The sequence below is a fragment of the Salmo salar genome, chromosome ssa02 (assembly GCF_905237065.1).
Source record: "Salmo salar chromosome ssa02, Ssal_v3.1, whole genome shotgun sequence".
In the NCBI taxonomy this organism is placed as follows: Eukaryota; Metazoa; Chordata; class Actinopteri; order Salmoniformes; family Salmonidae; genus Salmo; species Salmo salar.
Genome location: NC_059443.1, coordinates 19192108 through 19211366, shown reverse-complemented (window position 1 = coordinate 19211366; position 19259 = coordinate 19192108). Strand labels below are relative to the sequence as shown.

General features: G+C 44.6%; 2 protein-coding genes and 2 pseudogenes across 8 annotated transcripts in view; 3 read left to right on the top strand and 1 right to left on the bottom strand.

The window, feature by feature from the left end:
- The window catches only part of LOC106595728 (integrin alpha-10), a 49728-nt gene extending 48504 nt beyond the window's left edge, over positions 1-1224 (top strand). Inside the window, exon 30 of the mRNA XM_045699045.1 lies at positions 96-1224. Within this exon, the coding sequence (XP_045555001.1) occupies positions 96-146 (51 nt within the window). The 3' untranslated portion in view covers positions 147-1224. The remainder of the gene's footprint in view (positions 1-95) is intronic.
- Positions 1204-9934, bottom strand: LOC106605815 (DNA-directed RNA polymerase III subunit RPC3). Of its 7 annotated transcripts, none has more exons than XM_045699069.1 (14): positions 9772-9934; positions 9432-9594; positions 9093-9327; positions 8793-9011; positions 8584-8660; positions 8328-8432; positions 5793-5966; positions 5600-5651; positions 5409-5469; positions 5143-5293; positions 4969-5070; positions 3244-3293; positions 2895-3044; positions 1204-1627 (listed from the first exon to the last, which is right to left on the bottom strand). In XM_045699069.1, the coding sequence occupies exons 2-14, from the start codon at positions 9576-9578 to the stop codon at positions 1549-1551; spliced, it is 1602 nt and encodes a 533-aa protein (XP_045555025.1). In that variant the 5' UTR covers positions 9579-9594; positions 9772-9934; the 3' UTR covers positions 1204-1548. The 7 variants fall into 7 exon arrangements, with proteins under 7 accessions (XP_045555025.1, XP_014057242.1, XP_014057241.1 ...); XM_014201767.2 differs by having other exon boundaries at positions 9093-9357; positions 9772-9932; XM_014201766.2 differs by having other exon boundaries at positions 9093-9357; positions 9432-9597; positions 9772-9904.
- A 2-nt stretch (positions 9935-9936) lies between these two features.
- On the top strand, positions 9937-17946 carry LOC106591015 (E3 ubiquitin-protein ligase RNF115-like; annotated as a pseudogene).
- LOC123739849 (uncharacterized) lies at positions 15995-16165 on the top strand (annotated as a pseudogene).
- Positions 17947-19259: the final 1313 nt, after the last annotated feature.

Sequence of the window (19259 nt, the reverse complement as noted above, 5' to 3'; positions counted from 1 at the left end):
CTCACACTCTGCAATAACTTCTTTCTCCTCTGCCTTTGTGGTAAAGTTCAACACTTTGGGTTTCACTCCTTCCTTCTCATCCCTCCTTTCTCCAGCTGGGGTTCTTCACTCGTAAACAGATAAAGGACGAGGAACTCGAGGACTAACCCCGCCATGATGTCAGTCAATGGATACAGTATCTGTGACAACCAGAGAACCACAGAGTCCACTTCGTGCCCATCCCCATGGCAACGACCTGCAGAGACTGCTCCTCCCCCCAGCAATAAAAACAATGCTTTCCCTCTCATCTAAATCATGCCCCCCCCCCCCCCCATAAAGAATGCACAGCCAGTATAGATGAGCTTCGCCCAGTGTGTGTGTGAACTGTCAAAACACCTAACACCACATGGCACAGACTGCATCTATCATCAGACTCCAACATCTTGTCTGTTTCTACAGGTGAACCCATGGCTGTAGGGCTCTAGTTACACACCTGTTTAGAAACGTACAGCAGGAAGGACGTGTACAGGAGTTTTCTTCAGAGATGTCCCAGACAGGAAATAATGCTGTTCACCACGCGTCAAACTCATTCCACGGAGGGCGGAGTGTCTGCAGGTTTTCACTCCACATTTGTACTCGATTGATGAATTAAGGTCATGAATTAGTGAGGGACTCCTCTCAACTGGTTGTCTAGGTCTTAATTGAATGGACAAAGCAAAAACCTACAGACACACAGCCCTCCGTGGAATGAGTTTGATACTCCCGGTGCAATGTGACTTGGTATGATGTTCAAAGACTGCAGACTTCAAACAGAGTAGATATCGTACAGGTATCAACCTGTAATTAGTACCATGTTGTATAAGTAGATATCGTACAGGTATCAACCTGTAATTAGTACCATGTTGTATAAGTAGATATCGTACAGGTATCAACCTGTAATTAGTACCATGTTGTATAAGTAGATACCGTACAGGTATCAACCTGTAATTAGTACCATTTTGTGCTATATGGAAAGCAGTTCCATCCTTCAAGGAAGCGTGAATGAAAATGCACTATCTGATAATGGGGGCCACTTATAATCATGTGAATATATTTGTATTTCTATGAAACACTGTTACAAACCAAACTGTCTATTTAATGTTCAGAAGTCATCAAGACTTTAGATTTTTCACCTATTTTCTCTACAGTACAGTTCATTTTTTGAGTCAAATTAAAACTTGATAATTAAAGTTTTTGTAAACTTTATTTTAGTTTCTTTCATGTTCATTTATACATACATAGGATCATTCATACACATTAACTAAATACACTTACAAATATTTTATTACATAACATTAAAAAGAAATCAAAAATCAAATAATAAATCAGGCATTTCAGACTACTTCATTCTATAAAAGAAAAAACCCTTTCACACTAGCAGACATTGTTGAACATATAACTGAAATAATGACGTCTGTACGTCAGGCAAAAAAAGCACCAAGTGAGTCAGGTATATCAAAACCCAAACATATTTTATTGATGCAACTTTGTCCATTGTGTTTCTCCCCTCCCTCCCTCCCTCCCTCCCTCTCACTTGGTCTTGGTAGAGAAGATGTAGGACTCCAGTAGAAAGACAGTCTCATCCACCTGGTTCTCTGTAGAGTCCAACCTTCAGGGAGAAAAGAAACAAGAGGTAATAAAGCTACAGTAATGTAGCAGTATTAGTAATAACGGTGTAGTAGTACTTGTTGATGTGAGGTCGTAGGCCTCTAGATGTTGTCTATAGACATATAGTATGGGTGTCGTAGCAGTAGCATCCCAACTGGTTGCATCACTGCCTGGTACGGCAACTGCTCGGCCTCCGACCGCAAGGGACTACAGAGGGTAGTGTGTACGGCCCAGTACACCACTGGGGCTAAGCTGCCTGCCATCCAGGACCTCTACACCAGGCGGTGTCAGAGGAAGGCCCTAAAAATTGTCGAAGACCCCAGCCACCCCAGTCATAGACTGTTCTCTCTACTACCACATGGCAAGCAGTATCGGAGTGCCAAGTCTAGGTCCAAAAGGCTTCTCAACAGCTTTTACCCCCAAGCCATAAGACTCCTGAACAGGTAATCAAATGGTTACCCGGAATATTTGCATTGTCCCGCCACCCCAACCCCTCTTTTACACTGCTGCTACTCTGTTTATCATATATGCATAGTCACTTTAAACTATACATTCATGTACATACTACCTCAATTAGCCCGACTAACCGGTGCCCCCAAACATTGGCTACCCGGACTATCTGCATTGTGTCCCGCCACCCCAACCCCTCTTTTACGCTACTGCTACTCTCTGTTCATCATATATGCATAGTCACTTTAACCATACCTACATGTACATACTACCTCAATAAGCCCGACTAACCGGTGTCTGTATATAGCCTCGCTACTGCTATTTTTCACTCTTTTTACTGTTGTTTTTTTACTTATCTATTGTTTACCTAATACCTATTTTTTACCTAAAAATCGCACCGTTGGTAAGTAACCATTTCACTGTAAGGTCTACCTACATCTGTTGTATTCGGCGCACGTGACAAAAACTTTGATTTGATTTAGTAGTTGTACTTGTTGATGTGACGTCGTAGGTCTCTAGTTGGAGGTCTCAACTTACTGTTGAGAGTTAGAATAGTAGAATACACAAGTTGCAATTTTGACATTTGTTGTGAATCAGCAGTTTGTATTAGTAGTAGTGGTAATGCAGTACTTGTTGATGTGATGTCGCAGGGCCTCTAGCTGCTGTCTCTATAGATCTATAGTATGGATGTAGTGGTAATTAAGGTGCAGTAGTAATGCAGTACTTGTTGATGTGATGTCGCAGGGCCTCTAGCTGCTGTCTCTATAGATCTATAGTATGGATGTAGTGGTAATTAAGGTGTAGTAGTAATGCAGTACTTGTTGATGTGATGTCGCAGCGCCTCTAGCTGCTGTCTCTCGGGGGCAGTGATCATCTCCTCCACCTCTGTCAACTGTTCAGGCTCCGCCCCACTGGCCTGCAGCGACGCCAGGATCGCCTCGATTCGCTGGGACTTCTCCAGCAGACGCCTGTCAATCAAACACAGGAAGTTTTGTACATGTACCAAAATTGCTGAGGATTATATATAGAAAAAGTCAGACTTGTTTCCATTGTGGTCCTCTATTGTCCTCAAAGTCAATATGCAGACCTAAAGAGACCTTAGTAGGAAACTTAGAGAATAAAACCAAATCTATCCATCCATCTACTTAGGAATCAATAAAAACTCACTTGTTCTCCTTGGTCTCGAAGAGGCGCCTCTCAATCAGATTAGCCACTGTCTGCAAGTAGTGATGGGGGACAAATGTATACAGTTACATATCGCAACATTGTTTTGGACTTCTTTTTATAATAGTAAGCCAACAGATTTTCTGCACTTTTATTTCCATGACTGATCAAAACAAACGTTCTCATGCGCTCTCATCTCTCTGCAGCAGACATAAAGCGAGCAATATGTTTGGAACATCAAATCGCAATATCGCATTGCATATAAAAACGTGAGAATCGCAATACATATCGTATCAGCACCTAAGTATTGTGATAATATCATGAGGTGCTTGGCAATTCCCAGCCCTATCTACAAGTCAGACGTCCACCATTAATTGTCAAGTCAGCGATGCACGAAGTAAACAGCAATCAAATCAAATGTATTTATAAAGCCCTTTTTACATCAGCAGATGTCACAAGAGCGCTTCTACAGAAACGCAGCCTAAAACCCCAAACAGCAAGCAATGCAGATGTAGAAGCAATATCAGGCAGGCTTCGCAACAATGAAGTGTGAATTGCGACACTAAATGTCTCTGCTGTTGTGGTCCTGAAGCTATCAAGTTGCAGCACCGTAAAGTACACATGCAGATATATACACTCATCGGCCAGGTTTAGGTACACCACCACATTCACGGAAATATATCGCTCCTACAGACTGAGTCACGTGACCGTGGCTTGCTATATAAAGCAGGCAGACAGGCATTGAGGCATTCAGTTACTGTTTGATTGAATGTTAGAATGGGCAAAGCCAGTGACCTAAGTGACTTTGAGAGTGATATGATCGTCGGTGTCAGGTGTGCCGCATCTCAGGAATGGCCACTGTCCTTTTCACGCACAGCAGTGTCTACGGTTTCCCGAGAATGGACAAACAAAAAACATCCAGTCAGCGGCAGTCCTGTGGGCCAAAACAGCTTGTTGATGAGAGGTCAAAGGAGATTGGCAAGAATCGTGCAAGCTAACAGACGGGCCACAAACAGGCAAATAATGGCACAGTACAACAATGGTGTGCAGAACGGCATCTCAGAACGCACAACTCGTCGGTCCTTGTCACGGATGGGCTATAGCAGCAGGCGACCACACTGGGTTCCACTCCTATCAGCTAAACACAACAAGAAGTGGCTCCAGTGGGCACGAGATCACCAACACTGGACAATTGATGAGTGGAAAAACATCCAACGAATCCCGGTTTCTGTTGCGTCATGCTGATGGAAGAGTCAGGATTTGCCGTAAGCAGCATGAGTCCGTGGACCCATCCTGCCTGGTGGTGGCGGGGGTGTACCACTGTCCAATCTGCAGCAACCGTGTGATGCCATCGCATCAGCATGGACTAACATCCCTGTGGAACGTTTCCGACTTTTAGAGTCCATGCTGCAAAGAATTCAGGCTGTTCTGGAGGCAAAGGGGGGTGTCCGACCTGGCACTAGATAGGTGTACCTAATAAACTGAAAGTATATTTTTGACTCGTTCTCTTTATTTAGACAGTTTAAAATGTAGATGTAAAGGTACAGTTGTAGAAGAGAGAAAGTCAGAAATAGGCTGGGGATTTAATGTGTCAATGTGGACAATATGTGTTCAGTAAACTGCAGCACTACCGCTGCGCCTCAGGTTTGCAAATATTTTGTAGTGCGTGCAACATCTTGTATCACGCTCATCCTGCTGCTCATAGTACAGCTTAGTTTGAATGTGTACCTTGTAGCAGTGCTGTAGCAGTAGGCGGGCAGTAGGCAGCTGGTTGACAGTGTACAGGTAGAAGGTACGTGAAGGGGCGTGGTCAGGAGTCTTAGGGATTTCCTAGGGTGGAAAAACACAGTTGAGCATGATAATGTATGGTTTGTATAGTGTGTGTGTGTATTTGTGTGTTACCTGTAGCTGTACCAGGTTCTCTGACAGCAGTGTGTACAGCATGTCTTTGGCCTCCTTGGCAGGGATCATAGCAAAGTCCTCCACCTGCTTCTGCTCCAGGTGACGTTTCCTTAGCAACAGACGGAAGATCCTAGCCGACCGCGAGCCAAACCTGACAATGGGAAAGGTTGAATGAATGACACCCTACAAGCTATGTAGCCACCGTGGGCAGACACATAAACAGAGTAAATGGACACAGACCAACTGACAAACACAGACACACCGACCTCTCCTGTACCACAGACTCCAGTGTAGCTCTCGCCAGGTTGGCCAGGGCTCTTTGGAGATCTGAGTGGTCAGTCAAGAAACGACCACTTACAACTGTATCATGAAATACTGGAAATTACCTATTATACAATAGTGTGTGGTGTGTGGATGAGAAACTCAAACAGGTTTCATCAGGGTTGTAAAAGGATACTGACCACATACATTCCTCCTCCACTGTCACCTGATTTCCCCACAAACTCCATCTGAGGAACAGAGGGAGGGAGAGAGAAACATCAGTTTACCAGCCTCCTAGGCACTGATCCAAGGTCAGTTCTGCAATTGATCTCCCAATGGTTAAGGTTGGGATATGGGGATGGGGAATCTGATCTTAGATCTGCTCCTACCGGGTCATCCACCAGAAGGGAGAGGTACTGGTCCAGGATTGGTCTGCTGATGCTGTAGTTGGGCGGGAGGGAGCGGAAGATCTCATTGGCTGAGAGGGGCTGAGTGTAGGCGGCGGTCTGTGTGGTGGTGACCTCACTCATCCTCAACATAGTCCTCACAATCTCACTACTGGTCTGTGGGGGGGGGGTAGAGAGCGGTCTTTTTCACTCAGGCCCCCCTTCCAGCATTGGGGAACATCCCGTATGACACATCTATTTATATGGGCACAAGCACTGCTCATGATACAAACTAGAGGTCGACCGATTAATTGGAATGGCTAATTAATTAGGGCCGATGTCAAGTTTTCATAACAATCGGTAATCGGCATTTTTGGACACCGATCATGGCCGATTACATTGCACTCCACGAGGAGACTGTGTGGCAGGCTGACTACCTGTTATGCGAGTGCAGCAAGGAGCCAAGGTAAGGTACTAGCTAGCATTAAACGTATCTTATCAAAAACAATCAATCTTAACATAATCACTAGTTAACTACACATGTTGATTATATTACTAGTTAATCTAGCTTGTCCTGCGTTGCATATAATTGATGCGGTGCCTGTTCATTTATCATTGAATCACAGCCTACTTCGACAAATGGTGATTTAACAAGCGCATTTGTGAAAAAAGCACTGTCGTTGCACCAATGTGTACCTAACCATAAACAACAACGCCTTTCTTTAAAATCAATACACAAGTATATATTTTTAAACCTGCATATTTAGTTAATATTGCCTGCTAACATGAATTTATTTTAACTAGGGAAATTGTGTCATTTCTCTTGCGTTCTGTGCAACAAAGTCAGGCTATATGCAGCAGTTTGGGCCATCTGGCTCGTTGCGAACTGTGTGAAGACCAACTTCGCCAAACGGGGATGATTTAACAAAAGCGCATTTGCGAAAAAAGCACAATCGTTGCACGACTGTACCTAACCATAAACATCAATGCCTTTCTTAAAATCAATACACAGAGGTATATTTTTTTTAAACCTGCATATTTAGTTAAAAGAAATCCAGGTTTGCAGGCAATATTAAACTAGGGAAATTGTGTCACTTCTCTTCCGTTCATTGCACGCAGAGTCAGGGTATATGCAACAGTTTGGGCCGCCTGGCTCGTTGCGAACTAATTTGCCAGAATTTTACGTAATTATGACATAACATTGAAGATTGTGCAATGTAACAGGAATATTTAGACTTATGGATGCCACCCGTTAGATAAAATACGGAACAGTGCCGTATTTCACTGAAAGAATAAACGTTTTGTTTTCGAAATGATAGTTTCCGGATTTTACCATATTAATGACATAAGGCTCGTATTTCTGTGTGTTATGTTATAATTAAGTCTATGATTTGATAGAGCAGTCTGACTGAGCGGTGGTAGGCAGCAGCAGGCTCGTAAGCATTCATTCAAACAGCACTTTCATGCGTTTGCCAGCAGCTCTTCCCTGTGCTTCAAGCAATGAGCTGTTTATGACTTCAAGCCTATCAACTCCTGAGATTAGGCTGGTGTAACCGATGTGAAATGGCTAGCTAGTTAGCAGGGTGTGCGCTAATAGCATTTCAATCGGTGACGTCACTCGCACTGAGACCTTGAAGTAGTTAGTCACCTTGCTCTGCTTTTGTGGAGTGATGGGTAACGATGCTTCGAGGGTGGCTGTTGTCGATGTGTTCCTGGTTCAAGCCCAGGTAGGGGCGAGGAGAAGGACGGAAGCTATAGTATTACACTGGCAATACTAAAGTGCCTATAAGAACATCCAATAGTCAAAGGTATATGAAATACAAATGGTATAGAGAGAAATAGTCCTATAATAACTACAACCTAAAACTTCTTACCTGGGAATATTGAAGACTCATGTTAAAAGGAACCACCAGCTTTCATATGTTCTCATGTTCTGAGCAAGGAACTTAAAATGTTAGCTTTTTTTACATGGCACATATTGCACTTTTACTTTCTTCTTCAACACATTATTTTTGCATTATTTAAACCAAATTGAACATGTTTCATTATTTATTTAAGGCTAAATTGATATTATTGATGTATTATATTAAGTTAAAATAAAAGTGTTCATTCAGTATTGTTGTAATTGTCATTATTACAAATAAAAAAATAAATACATTTAAAAAATATATATATAAAAAAAAGAAAGAAAGAAAGAAAAAAATCTGCCGATTAATCGGTATCGCATTTTTTGGTCCTCCAATAATCGGTAGCGGTATCGGCGTTGAAAAATCATAATCCGTCAACCTCTAATACAAACTGTTCACACCCGTCTTGTTGGTGGAGAAAACATCTTGTAGGTTTAAAGCTTTCCTGTAATTCTACACATTTTGTCTTGGTGCAGAGAAAATGTTGCCATTTATTTTTTATTTAACTAGGCCACGCCACACTCTCCCTGCTAACCCCTCAGTTTGGGAATCCCTGACTTAGACCACCCCATTAAATCTCTCCTGGTCTACAAGCATATGGAGGTAGTCTGTAGGGGTCTGTGTCACTGACCTGGTCCAGTTTGCTGGCCACAGCACTAACGATGGCCTGGTCTCTGAAGTGCTGATGGAACCTCTCAAAGTTCACCTGCCAGTAGATCCCCTCATCACCACACGACTGGAAAGAGAGGGAGGGAGGGGATAGAAAGAGGCACAAGTCATTCAGAACAGTTCCATTCCTTATTGACAGTAAAAGAAAAACAGAACAAGGTTCTCTGATTCTCTATAGCAGCCCATTATCTCTGAGTGTCAAGAGTAGAGGGTCTGACCTCTGAGTCCACCTTGACTTTCTTCCCTCCTCTCTGCTCCTCACTGTCGTCACTGGAGCGTCTGCGCTTCCCACGACCTGCCCCACAAACACAACAAGCGAGTGTATTGCAAATATTTACTGAATTACATATAGCAGGAGGTTTACATGTGGGTATGCACATAGGTGAAAAGATGCTACGTGTTATATGAGACAAAGTGTTTGCGGTACCTGTGAGTGTGACATGGGGCAGCTTGTAGCAGTCAGGGTTGCTCTCTGCTGTTGGGGGGGCAGTGGAGGCGGGGGTTGCCGGGGTGCCGGGGGTCGCCGGGGTAGCGGAGGTGGCTGCAGTTCCCATCTCGGCCACCGGAGGACAGCGCTGCAGGAAGTGAGTCTCCACCAACTTAGAGAAGGCTGAGACCACCTCACTGTACTCCATACTACGACCCTCTACAGAGAGAAAAATCATGAGGACAGAAGGAGAAGAAAATATAGAATAATCATACATCTTGTAATCGCTCTCTCACACACCCTCCATGTTATGAGTGAGTCGGTCAGCTACAGTCTTGACCGTGTTGCTCATGGTCATATGGCCTCGTTGTAGGACCTCCTCCACGATGAGTTCTCCTGTGTCTCCATACAGGGTCTTAGCTGTGTAGATGTACCGCGGGTACCGCAGAACCCTTAGAACCCGCTCACAGCTGGCCCGGTACTCCACTGGGCTCCCGGGGCCTCGCCGGCCCGACCCGAACTCACAAGCACCGTGCTGTACCAACACACACAGAGACTTCTTCACCTGCAGAAGAGACAGGGTCACCACCTAGGTTTAACAAAAAAATTTGTGTGTGTGTGTGTGTGTGTGTGTAGTACCAGGTCCAGTGGTGTGTTGGTCTCATTGGCGATGGTCCTGAGGTTCTGTGTCCCTGCTATGAGCAGGTGAGTGCCTATCCTCTCCACCACCTCTCCAAAGTGCTCCTGTAGCAGCAAGCCACACAGCCGCACCTCCTGGGCAGTCATCTGCTGAGACAGGAGTCTGCTGAGACAGGAGGAACCGGGGAACAGGTCAACAACACGTTTTTTGACTGTTCCATCGAAATATACTTATGCTGAGAAGTATGATGACACTAACAACCGGTAACCAAATAACGGCTTTTCAACAACGTTCACTAACAACTTTAATTTTTATAACTTAACTGCCATGCTCACAAACCTTTGCAAAACACCCTTTTCAGATCATGGAATGAGTTTCGGGAGAATCCTCGCAAAACAACTTCAGAATCCCAAACACGTGATTGCCAGCGCCACAACACAACGAATTTCCGCCCTCACAGGTAAGCTTATTTTCCCAAAGTGTTGCGCATTGCATGAAGGGATGTTGGCGGACCACCCTCTTTGGTATGCAGGAGGACCGACGTCACTGTTTGTGCTATTCTGGGGAAGATGGCGGAAGCTGCGGCGATTCCCCCGCATCGGTTCTTCTGTCATTGTTGTAAGGGAGAAGTAAGCCCCAAGCTCCCGGTAAGTCAGTCGTTTCACCGTGTCCCGATCATGGCTGTTCAATGCAGGTCTTGTTCTTTTCCGTCGGTTGACAACCGAATCTGAGTCCAGCAAATAGCAGTAGTTGTTTAACTAGCTAGCTGCTAACTGTAGACGGCTAGCCAGTAGGGCCCTCGGCACTGGCTCTAGCTAGCAAACAAACAATGTTGATGTTTGTTGTTGCTCGCTTTAACAATAGGATTTGTCAACTAATTTCTTTAACAAAGACATTATGTGCAGTAATTGTTAAAGATTATACTGGCATGGTTGAATAACCGTACCTGTAGTTACTGAGTAACTGGTGTTATTTGATGTAATGTTAACCTTATTCGAGGTGGTTTTGTGTGCTTTTCCTGAATTCCTCGAGGAGGTAGCTATATGGAAATGTGATGGATATTTCAACGTAACTCGGTCAGTCTGGCTACTCCTTGGCCTACTAAAGCAGAGGGAATAAGGGGGTTTCTTTGGCCTGGGGCGCGTTCAGCAGGACACAACGGTTTGGCACGTTCAGATAGAAAATATTATGTAGAACAATAAATCATGTAGGGTCTATTTACGCATTCTATCTGCAACGTTCGTCAACTTTTGGCAACTGAATGTGGCACAGCTAAGTTTCACAATCAAACTGAAAGTAAAATGTAGCAAGACATTGCACAATATTTTGACTGCTTGACCCTAATTATTTAACTACATTAATCCGTATTGACTGCGTTCATTCTGGAAGAGACGTTATGACACTTAACGTTAACGTTTTGCATTTAGCTAGCTGCATCTGTTTGTTATCGCAGTCTCTGGCAGTCAGTCAATGTGTCAGATAGTCACTCAGTCTGCTTGTCTAAACCAACGTTAGCTAGGATACATTTGTGTATGTTAGGCTGGTCAGTGAGAGGCAGGCTGGTAATCCCCTGTTTATTCCCTTCCTGACATTGAAGCTAAATCTGGGAGGAGGCTGAAGTAGGCCTAGACACGGACCTAAAGACAGTTTTGTGATTTCCCTCTTATTGGGAACTAGATCTGTGCCTATGGGTCTGATTCATCTAGCCCAGGGTTTTCCAAACTCGGTCCTGCCCCCCCCATCATCAAGCTTGGGCTCCAGAGTGGCGCAGCGGTCTAAGGCACTGCATCTTAGTGCTAGAGGCGTCACCACAGACCCTGGTTCGATTTCAGGCTGTATTACCATGATTGGGAGGCCCATTGGGCCAGTGTAGTACAGGTTAAGGTTTGGCCGGGGTAGGCCGTCATTGTAAATAAGAATTAGTTCTTAACTGACTTGCCTAGTTAGTAAATAAAAGCTTTGATTATTTGAATCAGCTGTGAAGCGCTTGGGCAAGAAACTAAACTTGTACTGAGGTTGGGGGCCAATTTTGGAAACCCTGATCTAGCCTACCCACAGGCTAACCTGCTGGTCTCACTGTCACACTGTCTGTGCTGCTGAGGCATGTTTCAGCCATGCCCACTCACTGACTGCATATCAGCAGTTCATCTGTCTCACCTCCCCAAGGCATCCACTGAAAGAGAGAGGGAGCATGCCTCAAACATACATGGCAGAACCCTGTGCTTGTCCCTCTGAAGCCTTATTTCAGGCATAGTATCTGTATGTTTTCACCAGATGACAATGGCTGAGGCATAGCCTAAGCCTACACACAATATTGCATACAGCAATACAGGTTTTGAACAATTTTGGAATGAGGTTCAGTTCAAGTGTCCTTTTGTTTTGTCGAATAAAGAACATGTCTGTGTCATAGGCCTAATCCCATTGTGAGTGAACTTGACACTGGTGCCAGGGAAGAATACTTCTCGATGACAACTTCCACTTGACATGTTGTATGTTCCTGCTTATGCTATGTTCAAATAGGCTATATCCTGACTCTGCCACAGATCTCTACTAGACATTTCCTCATTCTACAGACCTCAGCAGCCTGTATAGAACATGGTGTATAGAACACGGTGTAACTCGTGTACTCTCTGAGTGTGTGGTGTTGTGTGTTTTTGCAGGAGTACATCTGTCCCAGGTGTGAGTCTGGCTTTATAGAGGAGGTAACAGAAGATTCCAGGTGAGAATATCTTGTTTCTTATGTCTGTAGCTTTAATGAATCTACCAGATATAGGCTAGGCAGAGTGAATGGTAGGTGGTGGAGAATGACTGTGTATAGATGTTGGATGTTACTAATGCTTTGTTCTGCCTCCTGTGTGCTGTTTCCCTCAGTCTGCTAGAGGGTGGCGCTAACGGGACAGATGACACAGCCACACAGTTTGCAGAGGTATGATATGCACTGTGACCTGGTGGGGGGATGCAAATGTCTACTGTGATTGCATCTGTACTAAATGTACCTTTGTGATCCCATCGTTCTTTCACATGCTTTCTCTATCTCTCTCTCCCTTCCACTGTCTCTCTCTCTCCATTCCCCCTTCTCCCACCCTCCCTGTTTTCACCCTCACCCCTCATTTCTCTCTCAGCAGCTGTGGCACCTGTTGTTTGTAGAGAGGCCTTTCACAGTGGATGGTGACAGTCCAGACTCAGAGCCCCGGGTCTCTGGTGGAGGGGTTGGGGTAGGAGCAGGGGGGTTAGGTCTGGGGGGGCTGGGAGGGCTAGCAGGCCTGGGAGGAGGTCCTATCGGAGGGTCAGTCCCTGCTGGGCTAGGAGGACCCCTGGGGGGTTCTCTGGGAGGGGGGAACACTGGGGGCCCGGTCGCCCCCCTCGCCTGCACAGTCAGCGGAGGTACCGCTCCAGAGGGAGCAGCAGACCTGACCGCTCGCCTGCCGTAGAGGGGTGAGACTCCTCTCCTTACGATGCCATGTTGATATTCATATGGCTGTTTTGATCAGTTTTCAATGTTTTGCTGATCTCATTCCTGACTGATGTGTGTGCCTTCTCTCTCTGTAGGATAGTACAACAGTTTCTGGCTGGTCTATTTGCCAACTCTGGAGTTCCTGGCTCAACTCCCCTCTCTTGGTAAGAACCTTCTTACTGCCATGTAAGCAGTGGTTATACATTATGTTAGTCCACAGTTTGACTTACACACTTTCTCTTGTGGATTCCTTACAAATAGTGAGGTGGATCAACATGAATATTTGAATGTTCCCTGACTTGTTATGGGTGTGCCTCAGCCAGCACCCCTGCGAACCCTGTCATTTAAACCTAGCCTAAATCACAACACACATTGTTGCTGTTCATCATGTGTGAAACATAGGATATTTCCTGAATGTTTCATCTTTAACTGTAATTGACCTCCTCTCTCTGTGTGTTAGGACGGGGATGCTACACTCTAACCCAGGGGACTATGCTTGGGGACAGGGGGGACTGGACGCAGTCATCACACAGGTACGCACGCACAAACCCCATTCACATCATTTGGTATGTATGGCTACTAACCAACTATTACATCATACTATGTAGTATGCTATGTGGATGTTGGTAGACCCAGAATGCTAATGAAGGTTTAGCAGTTCTCTTGTTATTTTCTCTCTATCTTTTCCAGGATGTTTCTGATGGTTTTACTCTTTTATTGTATCATGCTAGGTTAGCACACAGTTTACAGCACAAAGGTGAATTGTAAAGCTGTTCTTATAGTTCCTGCAGCAACCATTGTGATGTATCTTCTCTGTCTACCTGTGTGTAGTTGTTAGGTCAGTTTGAGAACACGGGCCCTCCTCCTGCAGAGAAAGAGAAGATCTCCTCCATCCCTACAGTCAACGTGTCTCAGGATCAAGCAGGTCAGTCCTTTACCTCCTCTCCAGTCTCTCCATAGTGCCGTGGCCTATACACTACCAGTCAAAAGTTTGGACACGCTTATTCATTCAAGGGTTTTTCTTTATTTTTACTATTTTATACATTGTAGAAAAATAGTGAAAACATCAAAACTATGAAATAACACTTTTTAAGTTTTAGATTCTTCGAAGTAGCTACCCTTTGCCTTGACAGCTTTGCACTCACGTGGCATTCTCTCAACCAGCTTTACCTGGAATGCTTTTCCAACAATCTTGAGGAGTTTCCACATATGCTGAGCACTTGTTGGCTGATTTTCCTTCGCTCTGCGGTCCAACTCATCCCAAACCATCTCAATTGGGTTGAGGTCAGGTGATTGTGCTCCCAAGTGGCGCAACGGTCTAAGGCACTGCATCTCAGTCCCTGGTTCGAATCCAGGCTGAATCACATCCGGCCGTGATCGGGGTTCCCATAGGGCGGTGCACAATTGGCCCTGCGTCGCCCGGGGTAGGCCTTCATTGTAAAATAAGAATTTGTTCTTAACTGACTTGCCTAGTTAAATAAATAAAATAAAAGTAATTGTGGAGGCCAGGTCATCTGATGCAGCCCTCCATCACTCCTTCTTGGTCAAATAGGCCTTGCACAGCCTGGAGGTGTGTTGGGTCAGTGTCCTGTTGTTGAAAAACAAATGATTGTACCACTAAGCCCAAACCAGATGGGATGGCATGTCGCTGCAGAATGCTGTGGTAGTCATGCTGGTTAAGTGTGCCTTGAATTCTAAATAAATCACTGACCGTTTCACAAGCAAAGCACCATCAAACCACCTCCATGCTTCACGGCGGGAACTACACATGCTGAGATTATCCGTTCACCTACTCTGCGTCTCACAAAGACACGGCGGTTGGATACAAAAAATCAAATTTGTCCATTGCTCATGTTTCTTGGCCCAAGCAAGTCTCTTCTTATTGGTGTCCTTTAGTAGTAGTTTCTTTGCAGCAATTCGACCATGAAGGCCTGATTCACGCAGTCTCCTCTGAACAGTTGATGTTGAGATGTGTCTGTTACTTGAACTCTGTGAAGCATTTATTTGGGCTGCAATCTGAGGTGCAGTTAACTCTAATGAACTTATCCTCTGCAGCAGAGGTAACTCTGGGTCTTCCTTTCATATTAAATGACATTTTATTGGTCACATACACATGGTTAGCAGATGTTATTATGAGTGTAGAGAAATGCTTGTGCTTCTAGTTCTGACAGTGCAGCAATATCTAACATGTAATCTAACAATTCCACAACAACTACCTAATACACACACATCTAAGTAAAGAAATGGAATAAGAATATATAAATATATGGATGAGCAATGACAGAGCGGCATAGGCAAGATGCAATAGATGGTATACAGTATATACATATGAGATGAGTGAGGCAAGATCTGTAAACATTATGGCAATCCTCATCAGAGCCAGTTTCATCATAGCGCTTGATGGTTTTTGCGACTGCACTTGAAGAAACTTTCAAAGTTCTTGAAATGTTCCGGATTGACTGAACTTCATGTCTTAAAGTAATGATGGACTGTTGTTTCTCTTTGCTTATTTTAGCTGTTCTTTCTATAATATGGACTTGGTCTTTTACCAAATAGGGCTATCTTCTGTATACCACCCCTACCTTGTCACAACACAACTGATGCATTAAGAAGGAAATAAATTCCACAAATTAACTTTTAACAAGGCACACCTGTTAATTGAAATGCATTCCAGGTGACTACCTCATGAAGCTGGTTGAGAGAATGCCAAGAGTGTGGAAAGCCGTCAAGACAAAGGGGGGCTACTTTGAAGAATCTCATATAAAATATATTTTGATTTAACACTTTTTTTGGTTACTACATGATTTCGTGTGTTATTTCATAGTTTTGATGTTTTCACTGTTATTCTACAATGTAGACAATTGTAAAGACATAAAAATAAAAAACTTGAATGAGTAAGTGTGTCCAAACTTTTGACTGGTACTGTAAATAAGCTAGTATAGCTGTGCTGCTGACAGCTGACTCATTGGCGTAAATTAGTACTCCTCTCTCTCTCCCTCTAGCTGCTGTCTCCTGTCCTCTCTGTTCTTGACTTTCTCACACATACACACATCTGTCCTGTCTCTCTTCCTCTCTGTCTGGCTGTCTCTCTCTTTCTTTCAGTCTGTCTCTGTCCCCCCTGGCCCAGGGCCCACATAGACAGACAGAGAGAGTGAGACAACAGCTATGTGGGCCCTGGGCCAGGGGGGGACAGAGAGAGAGAGAGAGAGAGAGAGTGAGACAACGGCTGTCCCTGACCCAGGACCCACATAGCTGTTGTCTCACTCTCTGTCTGTCTCTCTCTCTCTCTGTCCCCCCTGGCTCAGGGCCCACATAGCTGTTGTCTCACTCTCTGTCTGTCTGTCTCTCTCTCTCTCTGTCCCCCCTGGCTCAGGGCCCACATAGCTGTTGTCTCACTGTCCCTCTCTGTCTCTCTCTCTCTGTCCCCCCCTGGCTCAGGGCCCACATAGCTGTTGTCTCACTGTCTCTTGTCATTAAGAGTGGTACTTATTCCTCTTAAATCATCTCAACCAGCCACTCAGTAATTAGGCATCAGATGCTAGGCTTCAGTTATTTTAATGTCTGTTAGTCCGTCATTGTAAATAAGAATTTGTTCTTAACTGACTTGCCTAAATAAAGGTTCAATAAAAACATCTAATGTAACCCCTGCTTCATCATCCCTTCAGTCTTCCCATCTCTTCCTCTTTCTCTCTCTCTCCTGTTCTCTGTATACTGTAATATGGAGTATTTTTCCTGCGTGTAAGATAGTTATGTATGATAATTTATAACAGGAATGTAATACTAGATAAGAAAAAGGTGTGTGTGTGTCTCTCCAGACTGCAGTATGGAGTGTCCGGTGTGCAAGGAGGACTTTGCAGTGGGAGAGCCCGTCAGACAGCTGCCCTGCAACCACTTCTTCCACTCAGACTGTATAGTACCCTGGCTGGAAATGGTGAGGAGGACGGTGGGGTAATATTTAGTAGGAGGAATCTTTTGAAGACGTTTGGAACTGATTTTCTCCTCTCTCTCTCTTTCTGCAGCATGATACGTGTCCTGTGTGTAGGAAGGGGTTGAATGGAGAAGACAGCAACACCCAGAACCCCCCAGAATCCCCCTCTCTAAACACGGACCCCCGCACACAGGAGAGATGGTCCTTCTGAAATACACCTCCCCCTCATCCCTCCATCCCCTTATCGCACCTCTCCTCTGACCTCCTTTTAATCTCTCCATCTCATCTGTCCTTCATTGTACTTTTTTTACCCTCATCCCCCCCCTTCTCTCTACGAACTACTGCACACAGGAGATAAGGACTTTCTGAAGGATCTACCTCCTCCATCTCTGCCTCATTCCTCCGTGTCATCCCTTCATCTCACTTCTCCTTTCTGAATCATCTCTTCATCTACAGTCATAGGATGGTCATCTCAGTATGGCTGTTCCTGTCTCAATGCCCCTGGAACCATGTTCACACACAGAGTACACACACACACACACACGTCATGATCCATTAGCTGTCCTCTGCCTCATCATGACCAAGCACTTGCCTTTACCTCGCTTCAAACATCAACCCCATCTCCTTTTTTCTACTCTTTTCTCCATATTCCTCTTTTTCCATCCTTCTGAAAAGCACTGCTGTAAAACAATGTTGTCTCTCCCTACTCCTGGGATGCATCTCAATAGTCTAGAGTGGCTTCCTCTCCTCATCATCTGCACTGAACATGGTGGATGCTCACCAGGAATTTGGTTTTTCCTTTCTAGCTCTGTCACATAAGTGCAGGAAGGAGACGAGGGGACATCATTTTGACTATTGAGACGGGCCCCTCTACAGTCTTTCGCTGTCATTCTGGTGTATATATTACAAACAGATTGCATCACCCTGTCATTTTACTCCTCCGTTGATGTCTCGTTTCACATTTCTATCACTCTATTTTTTTAATGTAAATACTTTTAGTCCAACAACTTCTGGTTTGAGAAGAGAACAACAAAGCATATTGAGAATGGAGACAAATGTGAATCCCTGGGTATTAGTCTGTATATTATATATATGATAACATGTATGATGTATTAAAAACCAGTAACATTGATTTATCAGGTGTGTCTGTCCATTAAAACCTCCCCATACTTGTGTGACGACGTAATAGAGACAAATCATTTATTCAAAAGGCATTAATACATTCTGTACATGATTAATTTACATGATCTCTTTTATAATCCGTGATAATGTTATTAACCAGATTTCAGTTAGGAAACGGTTGTTAGCAGAGCGGTGTGATGGTCATACCGTCTCAAGCAGCAGCAGTGTCTGATCATAGTAGTGTACCTGGCCCTGGTTTGATCACATGCTATATTCACACATTCCAGAGCTTTTCCCAGTGTGATAAAGATCAGTGCAGATAGTCACAGCATACATAGGAACACACAACATACTTGGCTCTATTGGCTAAACCACACACACTTCAAGCTCTGATCAAAGAAATGCCGGAGCCCACGATGCTGCAGGGTTATCTATTAGATATGCTGTGAACAGTCAGCCTGCTATGAGGAGGGAGCACATTGGGCTTTAGGTGGTGATGGAAGTTGAGTGTAGTGGTGGAAATGTAGCGGACCTGGTGGTGAGGGATAATGTTGCTGACAGATGACAAACGTTTGGTCGTTTTTTGGAAGTGTAGCACAAGGGTAATGCCGACTGTGACAATGCTTTGAGTGATCCGTGTGTGTTCCATCCCAGTGCGGTCAGAGTGTGTGTTTGTCTGTGTATATGTGTGTGTTCCATTCCAGTGTGATCAGTGTGTGTTCCAAGCAAGTGTGAGCAGGGAGTGGGCTGGAGCACTGGAGGAGATGAAACCCACAGCAGGATCATACACCTCAAACTGGACCTCTGACGACGACCTGCAACACACACACAGTCTCACATCAAGGTAACATACATGCAAACACACATATCAAGTGTTAACACACACACTTTCACCCACCTGTTGAGGATGGTAAGAACCACTGACCCGTCTGGCCTGATGAAGGCAGAGCTTTCCTGTTTTGTTTCCTGACTGAAGGACACACCCACACTGAGACCCCTCCCACAGGAACTTACTGTGTAGCAGAGTTAATGTACTTGTGTTATATGTACTTCAAAACACATACAGATCAGTGATCACCAAGTAAGTTAGGAAAGAGGGGTTCATTTGATAAAGTATTGGTGCAGGGTGTCAGACCTGCCCAGGTGAGACAGTACAGTACCTGAAGTGGGCCATGCTATAGAAGGTGGGACAGTACCTGAAGTGGGCCATGCTCTAGAAGGTGGGACAGTACGTGAAGTGGGCCATGCTATAGAAGGTAGTACAGTACCGGAAGTGGGCTATGCTATAGAAGGTGGTACAGTACCTGAAGTGGGCCATGCTAT